General features: G+C 42.2%; 1 protein-coding gene across 3 annotated transcripts; it reads left to right on the top strand.

The window, feature by feature from the left end:
- Positions 1 to 192: 192 nt before the first annotated feature.
- UQCRH (ubiquinol-cytochrome c reductase hinge protein) lies at positions 193 to 9,202 on the top strand. 3 transcript variants are annotated; one of them, XM_087446011.1, is made up of 4 exons: positions 193 to 351; positions 4,313 to 4,339; positions 5,088 to 5,249; positions 5,727 to 5,883. In XM_087446011.1, exons 1-4 carry the CDS (start codon positions 298 to 300, stop codon positions 5,736 to 5,738), a joined length of 255 nt encoding a protein of 84 aa, XP_087302137.1. In that variant the 5' UTR covers positions 193 to 297; the 3' UTR covers positions 5,739 to 5,883. The 3 variants fall into 3 exon arrangements, with proteins under 3 accessions (XP_087302137.1, XP_004442097.1, XP_087302136.1); XM_004442040.3 differs by lacking the exon at positions 5,727 to 5,883 and adding an exon at positions 8,983 to 9,202 and having other exon boundaries at positions 198 to 351; XM_087446010.1 differs by lacking the exons at positions 193 to 351; positions 4,313 to 4,339; positions 5,727 to 5,883 and adding exons at positions 4,832 to 4,977; positions 8,983 to 9,202.
- Positions 9,203 to 9,824: the final 622 nt, after the last annotated feature.

Here is a 9,824-nt window from a genome sequence, read left to right as displayed (position 1 = left end):
TCTTAGAAGCTAATATTTGAAATAAACTCTTAGATCAGTTTATTTGGGTCTTCCGTGACTAAGGAGACACTTCTTAGCAAATCCTCCTCAGGTGCAAATAGCAGCTACCCCTATCCCCTGCCTATGGACGGTAGTACATGCCAATCGGGGCGTATGTTCGCGACTACGACGAGTCTGCCGCACTTCCGGCCAGATTGCCGGATATCCGCTGAGTGACCCTTTCAAGTCCTTCTTGATCCTGAAGTGGAATAGGTGCCGCTGTTGCTGCTTGTGTTGAATCCAAAACCGTAGCCGGACATGGGGCTGGAGGACGAGCGAAATATGCTGGCTGGGTCGGGAGATCCCAAGGAGGTAAGGCGAGACGATCGACTGGACCTTCTTCACTGCCCTGCGGCTCAGGACCTAGCCCGCCAAAACCCGCCCGGGGCCCTCTTGGCCCTGGTTGCCCCCCTAGAGTTTGCAGGGTCAGGAGAGGTGGTTCCCTCGACCCTTCCCCAGAATTCATCGAGTGACCTTGGGCAAGTAGATGACTAATCTTTTTCTGGGCGTCAGCTTCCCGGTTCTGTGAATAGGGTGAAGGTTTCACGAGGGCGAAAATGCTGTGTCGACTGAGCTTTTGTAAAAATAGTAGTTATATTTTTAGTCAATCAGGTGTCATGAGTCCCTGGTTTGAGGAGCAAGCTGACCAAACTTAGCCCTTCACTCAGGTCAGGAATCCCTGCCACATCTTCTATGGAGGTTCTGGAGATCTGGCCTTACACTAGTTTCTGTGAAAAAGTGGTTTCTTTTTCTTTGGGGGTGGGGGGAAGTATCTTTGGAGACAATGTAGAAATGTGAAGTATAATTCTGTGATGAAAGAAGGAGCTCTTTCTCAGAGTGAGAATGCCGATATAAGAATAATTATTTATTGGGCCGGCCCCATGACTTAGTGGTTAAGTGCGCGTGCTCCGCTGCTGGCGGCCCGGGGTTCCGATCCCGGCCGGCACCGACGCACCGCTTCTCCAGCCATGCTGAGGCTACATCCCACATACAGCTACTAGAAGGATGTGCAGCTATGACATACAACTATCTACTGGGGCTTTGGGGGAAAAAATAAATAAAAGAAAAAAAATTTATAAAAAATAAAAAAATAATTAAAAAAAAAGAATATTTATTTATTGACTGCTTACTATTCCAAGTGCTTTATATGTGCTAATTCATTTAAGCCACACAATAGTCATAGGAGATAAGTATTAGGTACTATTACTGTTGCCATTTTACAGGTGAGGAAACAAGCATAGAGAGGTTAAATATCTTGTCTAAGAACACACAGCTAATAACTCATGGAGCCAGGAATTGAACCCAAGCAGCATGGTTCCACAGCCAAGACTTAGCCACAATGCTGCACAGCTTTACTACGGAAGCCAGCTAGCTGTTTGTTTCCAATTACATTTCCTGTCTATATCTTTGTTCTTTGGTCACTTTGGGGCAGCTATTCTGGGCTTATGGGTTCAGAATAGTTGGAAACTAGTTTATCTCTTAATTTTTCCTAGTCTTATTTTCCGAAAGAGGACAAGAAAGAAGGGGAGCCAATCTCAGGAAGTTCAGCAGAAAGTATACCAGAAAATTCAGTGGCCTAACCACAGCAGTAGATGAGAAAAGAAAGTAAATAGGTAGTCAATTTTATTTTATTTTTTTTTAAAGATTTTATTTATTTATTTTTTCCCCCCAAAGCCCCAGTAGATAGTTGTATGTCATAGTTGCACATCCTTCTAGTTGCTGTATGTGGGACGCGGCCTCAGCATGGCCAGAGAAGCAGCGCGTCCGTGCAAGCCCGGGATCCGAACCCGGGCTGCCAGCAGTGGAGCGCGCTCACTTAACCACCAAGCCACGGGGCCGGCCCTAGGTAGTCAATTTTAAAATTAAGAAAACTGAGGTCTTTTATGGAGAACGTATACCTTTTAGAGATTAAGTCTTTTTATTTAGCGTGACCTTGGTTTTTCTCATTGACTGGAAATTTTACATGAAGTAGTCCATATTCAGACTTGATCTGGATTTGTTTTTCCAAATATGCCATGATACTTTTGACATCAAATTATCAAAGACACAAAATCATCAGTGTAGTAGTACTGCTAATAGAGAAATGATATAAAGGTCTTCTAGGATACTAATTTCTAGTTTCTAACTCAGGCAGCATGTGATTTCAGTTTTTTGGAAAACCTTTTTCAGTATGAATTTTTTTAAAAGAGCAAGGTTAAGAAGCTATTTAGGGCGGGCCCAGTGGTATAGTGGTTAAGTCCGCGAGCTCCACCTCGGTGGCCTGGGGTTCGCAGGTTCAGATCCCGGGTGCTGACCTGCATGTCGCTTGTCAAGCCATGCTGTGGCGGCGTCCCACATATAAAGTAGAGGAAGATGGGCACGGATATTAGCCCAGGGCCAGTCTTCCTCAGCAAAAAGAGGAGGATTGGCAACAGATGTTAGCTCAGGGCTAATCTTCCTCACCAGAAAAAAAAAAGAAAAGAAGAGAGAAAAACCTTATTTAATGAAAAACTAGCATTTACGTCCTGAATAACATCTTCAGTTTAGAAGAAACCTTTGCCGATTGTGAGAATAAATAGCCTAGGTTACAGTTGAACCTGCCCTACCCCTTACTCCCAGCTTTCATGAACTTTGGTCCCTTCTTGAAGGGGCATGGTAGAGTAGGAGGCAGATTGTGTTGGAATTTTGAAAACATAATGAGGGATTGCTGAGCTAGTTCAGCTAATGAAAAATTTCCCTGTATACCTTTTCTTTCCCTTCTCCCAAATGTGGATACGTGCATGCACAGGCAGGCAAACACCTTGCTTTTGACAGATTGAGATACTGATCAGACTCTACTGTGCCCCAGATGAGGACTATGCTAATGCTTGCACAAGAAATTGTTTTTATACTGCTCCCTTTGGAAGAAAGGAAACTAAGTTTGAGGTTGTGTACTTGAATCAGAAGTAAATAGGTAGGGCCTGGTGTTTCCAAGCTTGTGATTGGAGTAGACTTTGTGAATGTAGATCTTTTGTGCACTTATATTGATAGTCTACTTAGAGTCTTGGGAGTTTGGCAAGCCAAAAGCAAAGCAGTGACTGTAACCATCTTTAGTTAAGCTCTGGCTTAAGAAGAGTTTAGGTTTGGTCGTTTTCATATTCCCAATTCAAGTTCAGAGTCTAGAAAAAAATGTTAGTTTTCCCCCTAACTTGGTTTGGGATGTAAGGACTCAATTTAGCTGTTTCTTTCTTTTTTTTTTTTTTGTGAGGAAGATCAGCCCTGAGCTAACATCCATGCTAATCCTCCTCTTTTTGCCGAGGAAGACCTGCTCTGAGCTAACATCTATTGCCAGTCCTCCTCCTTTTTTTCCCCAAAGCCCCAGTGGATAGTTGTATGTCATAGCTGCACATCCTTCTAGTTGCTGTATATGGGACACGGTGTCAGCATGGCCCAACAAGCGTGCGTCGGTGCACGCCCAGGATCTGAACCCGGGCTGCCAGTAGCAGAGCATGCACACTTAACCGCTAAGCCACAGGCCGGCCCTAAACTGGAAGCTCCTTAAGGGGCTGTTGTGATTAATCAAATTATTACAGATATGAAAGTGCTTTATAAACTTTAGAGTGTTGTACACATTTTAGGTTGTTGCTAATCAAAGTAGGATGATCTGTTCTTGTTGAAATGTACCCAGGATTTGTTTTAATCGGATATGATAAGGTTACAGACATGGAGACAACTGTATTTGAAAGAAAAGTTTATTACTTAGAGTTCCCAAGAGAAGAGGGCAGGCCTCACCACCCAGAGCCACCTGGGGAAGTACCTGGACCAGTCAGGAGCAGAAGGAGCAAGGGATACCAGACCCTTGGTTTCTGAGGGAAGGAATGAGTGAGGCAGGATAGGCAAACTCTAGCAATTTTAGGATTAGATAGTTTGAATAATTTTGGTGGGCTCTGGGCTATAGGGGTGGTCCCTGGTTGTTTGGTACTTGGCCCTGGGGTGATTAGGGCAGGGGCAATAATTGGTTTAGTGTAGGAGAGTTAGAAAAAGGAGGTGGTTGTGATAAGGGTTTGGGTTAGTTTGCATATGAAAGGCCTGCCCCCAGGCAAGTTGTTTGCTATCTCTAGAAATTAGCCAGCCCTGCAAGGGGCTGTCTCTCCAGGATAAGCGAGGCCCCCTAAAATGTCAAAGCATCATAAAATACAGAAAATTTAAAAACATGATTAATACAGTGTCTATCCTCAGTAATTACAACATCAGTATGATTGGGAATATATGTCATAAAACTGCTGCTGACATTAATTTTGTTTTCCTTTTGTAGGAGGAAGAGGAGGAGGAGGAATTAGTGGTAAGAACTGTCTCAGGTTTGGAAACATCTCAGTAAAAGGAAGTTTGAGCTTCATGAAACTCTAAGGGAATTTTAAGGAGTCTTTACTTGACACCTTGGAGAGAATGGGAATGGAAAAAGCCTTTAATACTTCTTTCCTGTGCAGTGGAGTGTTTGGGGGTGTGGGCCTGGGAGCTGAGTCTTTTCTGGGTTTGGGGCTTCTCCAGTCGTGGTCTCAGGGAGCAGAGCAACATCTTGAGGGCCTGGCACTCAATCATCTGCTATCTGTGTTTAATAAAGAATTCTGGAAGGAATTTTTCTTAGATGGTCCTTCTCCATGTTAACACTGCCCTTTCTAGCTGGGCAGCTGGGGTGCATAGGCCTGGCTGTTAGACAAGAGGAGTTGAAATTCACTGACAGTATATATCCTAAAATGCTGTGTTAATAAGTAAGGCCTCCTGTAGATCTACTTCAAGTTTGGCCAGGTTTCCTTTACCACCTTGTTTTTCAGATAGGACTGAGGCTTTCAGTGCATACTGGCAACCTTGGAAGGCAGGAATGTGAAACTTTTCCCTACTACTTAGCATCAGAATTGAATGGGAGACCCCATTTTGCCATTTCTGGCGGCAGTGTGGCTCTGCCAGCTGGCCTTCTGCACGGTAATTCAGAGGCAGCACCTTGGTTTGGTGGTTGTATTAATCAAAGCATATGGTTTGTGGGTCTCCTCCTAAAGTCTCCATTTTGGTTTTTTTCTGTGTTTCTCCTCCAGGATCCCCTAACAACAGTGAGAGAGCAATGCGAGCAGATGGAGAAATGTGTAAAGGCTCGGGAGCGGCTAGAGCTCTGTGATGAGCGTGTATCCTCTAGGTCACAGACAGAGGAGGATTGCACGGAGGAGCTCTTTGACTTCTTGCATGCAAGGGACCACTGCGTAAGTCAGCCTAAAGTCAGGAAGGAGAAAGCTTACAGTGGCCAGGGAAGACTTGGTGCTGACATCCTTTCCATCCCAGTGGCAGATCTATCAATAAGAATTTTTTCTTTTCTTTTTTTTTTTGCTGAGGAAGATTTGCCCTGAGCTAACATCTGTTGCCAATCTTCCTCTTTTTGCTTGAGGAAGATTGACCCTGAGATAACATCTGTGCCAGTCTTCCTCTATTTTGTATGTGGGTCGCTGCCACAGCATGGCTGCTGACAAGTGGTGTAGGTCTGCCCCCCGGGAACTGAACCCAGGCCTCTGAAGCAGAGTATGCTGAACTTAACCACTAGGCCACGGGGCCGGCCCCATCATCAATAAGCATTTACTGTGGCCCAGTATATGTTAGCTACAGTACTGAGCACTTTACATAAATAATCTTACCTAGTTCTACTACTTTCACTGGAGATAGGTATCATTATCCCCCTTTTACAGGTGAGAAACTGAGGCTCAGAGAAGAGAAATGATGTCCTGATTTGCACTGCTAAACGGTGGGGAAGCTGGATTTTGTACTTTTAAGTAACAGGCTATTCTTTCAAATAATTTATATCCTCCAGTGTGTCTTGTGCATGATAGTTGGTCCAAAACATTTTTTTTTTTTTTTAAGTAAACTTGTGTTTGAGGCTCTTACATATAACAGTAAGATATTTTAAATAAATTACAGGGTAGGCAAAGTTTGATATGGTTGCTTATGTTAAAACTGATTGGGTAGATAATAAGCATATGAAAAGGTGCTCAACACCAGTGAAAGGGGCCTGGTGGTGTAGCAGTTAAGTTCACACACGTTCCACTTTGGCAGCCTGGGTTCGCCGGTTCAGATCCTGGGCACTGACCTACTCACCACTCATCAAGCCATGCTGAGGTGGTGTCCCACATAGAAGAACTGGAAGGACCTACAACTAGGATATACAACTATGTTCTGGGGGCTTTGGGGAGAAAAAAGAGAAAAAGAGGAAGATTGGCAACAGATGTTAGCTCAGGGCCAATCTTCCTCAAAAAAAAAAAAAAAACACCACAGTGAGATACCACTTCACACCCACTAGGATGGCTTTAATCAAAAAGACAGGGAGAGGGCCGGCCCCGTGGCTTAGTGGTTAAGTGCACGCGCTCTGCTGCTGGCGGCCCGCGTTCAGATCCGGGCATGCACCGACACACCGCTTCTCCGGCCGTGCTTTTCCGGCCATGCTGAGGCCACGTTCCACATAACAGCAACTAGAAGGATGTGCAGCTATGACATACAACTATCTACTGGGGCTTTGGGGGGAAAAAATAAATAAATAAAAATCTTTAAAAAAAGATAAGGAGAAATGGGTGAAGGGGTCAAAAGGTAAAAAGAAAAACAAACAAACAAATAAATAAAAATAACAAAAAACCTTTTCTTCTTTCCCCGAAAAGAAAAAAAACTAGTTAATGATTTCCACTCAACCAACTTTCATTGTTTATACTTCAACAATCCCAATATAGGTATTTTGTTTTAATTCTGTAATATATAGTGCAAACACACAAACACACGTGCAGACACACACATACACACACACCCCTATTAAACACATTGTGACAATTAAGGAAGTTTTTTTTTTTGTTTTGTTTTTTTTTTTTTATTTTAAAGATTTTATTTATTTTATTTTTCCCCCCAAAGCCCCAGTGGATAGTTGTGTGTCGTAGCTGCACATCCTTCTAGTTGCTGTATGTGGGACTCGGCCTCAGGATGAACGGAGAAGTGGTGCCTCGATGCGCACCCGGGATCCGAACCCGGGCCACCAGCATCGCAGCGCGCGCACTTAACCACCAAGCCACAGGGCCGGCCCTAGGAAGTTTTTTTATAAAGATAGGAAAATCTAGCTGAAAGCCTATGCCTAGAGATAACCATGTTTTCTTGTATATACCATCAGATATTTAAACAAAAATGAAATAATAATAAACACATTTACATATAACATATTATAAATGGAGGTATTGTATTCCTTTCCATTGATGTATATTCAATTTATTTCATCCATCTGGTTTACATACAATTATTCATATATCGTTTGTTTTTTTAAACATGAGTTGAGTGGAAAGAGGGAAGTTTTATATACAAAATATGCATATACAACTCTATATCAAAAAAAAGTTAAGTGTTAGCGATGTGGAGAAACTGGAAGCCTCATACGCTGATGGGAATGTGAATGGATGCAGCCCTGTGGAAAACAGTCTGGCAGTTCTTCAAAAGGTTAAACAGAGAGTTAACATATGGCACAGCAATTCTACTCCTTGGTATGTACCCAAGAGAAATGAAAACATATGTCTACACCAAAACTTGTATACAATATTCTTAGAAGCATTGTTCATAATAACCAAAAAGTGGAAACAACATAAATGTCCATCATCTGATAAATGGATAAATAAAATGTGATAGATCCATTTAATGGAACATTATTTGGCAATAAAAAGAAATCAAGCACTTTACTCAAAAAAATTAAACATACAATTACCATATGATCCAGCAATTCCACTTCTGGAAATATATCCAAATGAATTGAGACTGTTCAGGAACTTGAACATCTGTTCAAGTTGTGCATGGATGTTCATAGCAGCATTCACAGTAGCCAAAAGGTGGACGCAACCTAGTGTCTACTGATGGGTGGATGAATAAACAAAAATGTATATACATACAATGAGATATTATTGAGCCTTAACAAGGAAGGAAACTAGGACACATGGTACAACATGTGTGAACCTTGAAGACATGCTAAGTGAAATAAACCAATCACAAAAGGACAAATATATCATTCTACTTATGTGAGGTACCTAGAGTAGTCAAATTCATAGAGACAGAAAGTAGAATGGTGGTTGCCAGAGGCTGAGGGGAGGGGGAAATGGGGAATTATTTAATGGATACAGAGTTTCAGTTTGGGAAAATGAAAAAGTTCTGGAGATTGATGGTTGTAGGACAATGTGAATTAATGCAACAGAAATGTATAGTTAAAAATGGTTAAACTGGTAAATTTTATGTTATTTAAATACTTTTATGAACCAAGCACTGGGTTAAGATCTGGGAGTGAGACAGGCATGTTCCTTTCCTTTGCTGAGCCAGCAGAGGAAGTAGAACAGTTAGTAAACTGGTGTCTTGTGTATAACCTCAGGATGGCCTTCACTGACCCTCCTATTTAAAGCTGCTGTGCCCTCCCCCCATTTTATTTTCCTCATAGCATTTATCACTATCAGAAGTTACTTCATGTGTATATTAATTTCTCTCATTATTCTCTAAGTTCCATAAGAGACAGATATTGTCTTGTTTATCATTGTAACTCAGCACCTAGAACAGTACCTGGCATATAGTAGATGTTTCATAAATATTTGTTGAATTAATAAGCACCATGATATGTGAGATATAAGTTTCTGTGGGGAAGACAGGATGAACAGATTTGTGTGAGGATAAGAGCTTGTTTAGAGAAGGCTTGCAGGAAATGACATGTAAACTTAAGTTCTAAAGGAAAATAAACGATGAAAAAAGTGGGAAAGAGAGTTCCAGTTAGAAGGGAGATAGTATTCAGGTAACCGAAGGGAGTTCACAAGGGCTCCAGAGGAGTGTAGGGGTGAGAAGGGAAGTGGTGAGACAAGAGACAGTACTGTTCTAGGCCACGAAGGACGTCGTAAGCTGTGACATTAAAGCTGCCAGTTGATGACATCTTTTCTTTCCCCCATCTAGGTGGCCCACAAACTCTTTAACAACTTGAAATAAATGTGCAGACTCATTCACCCCAGCCTTCATCACCTGGGCATCAGGATACTTCCTATGGTTTTGAACATGCCATTTGTTTCTTATTTGTGTACTGTAAGTTCATGTGAACCTCATGGATTTTGGCTTCAGCCAGTAGCTTCTATGTAATTAGCTGTGATTCCATGTTAATAAAGTCCAGTGATCTGCAGACCTGCCTCCCGTCCTTTAATTAGATTTTTTTAATGTGAAATTTTCAATCATAAGAAGAGATAGAATAGGGGCCAGCCCAGTGGCATAGCAGTTAAGTGCGCGTGCTCCGCTGCGGTGACCCCGGGTTCCCAGGTTCGGATCCCGGGCATGCACACACGCACCACTTGGCAAGCCATGCTGTGGCAGTGTCCCATATAAAGTAGAGGAAGATGGGCATGGATGTTAGCACAGGGCCAATCTTCCTCAGCAAAAAGAGGAGGATTGGCAACATGTTAGATCAGGGCTAGTCTTCCTCACAAAAAACAAAAGAATAGGTAGAATAATAACCCCCATGTACCCATCACCTCGCAAATATGTATCTCTTAATGCTAAGGACTTTTTAAAAATTTAGCTTGATATTATCACACTTAATATTAACAGTAATTGCTTAATATTAAATACTCAGTCTATACGAAAATTTCTGTTATCTCAAAAGTGTCTTCAGGGTGAGAAAAGGGTAGCTGGGTGGGTGGTGCTGGCAATGGGAGATTGGTTACATACATAGCGGGGGTATTGATCCAGTAAGTAAATATATTGAAGATAATGGGAACTAGCAGAGAATGGGGTTACAAATCTGGAAA

Source organism: Ceratotherium simum, chromosome 22 (genome assembly GCF_057802395.1).
Source record: "Ceratotherium simum simum isolate JZ-2026a chromosome 22, ASM5780239v1, whole genome shotgun sequence".
NCBI classification, from domain to species: domain Eukaryota; kingdom Metazoa; phylum Chordata; class Mammalia; order Perissodactyla; family Rhinocerotidae; genus Ceratotherium; species Ceratotherium simum.
Note: the sequence above shows the minus strand (reverse complement) of the source record. Positions and strands in the feature narration are given on the sequence as shown.

What these genes read in the sequence shown, in the direction of transcription:
- UQCRH (XM_004442040.3), top strand. Translation starts at nt 298, where the DNA reads ATGGGGCTGGAGGACGAGCGAAATATGCTGGCTGGGTCGGGAGATCCC. An exon ending in AGGAGGAGGAGGAATTAGTG is followed by an intron (nt 4,340 to 5,087) that starts GTAAGAACTGTC and finishes TTTCTCCTCCAG; the next exon opens with GATCCCCTAACAACAGTGAG. An exon ending in TGCATGCAAGGGACCACTGC is followed by an intron (nt 5,250 to 8,982) that starts GTAAGTCAGCCT and finishes TCCCCCATCTAG; the next exon opens with GTGGCCCACAAACTCTTTAA.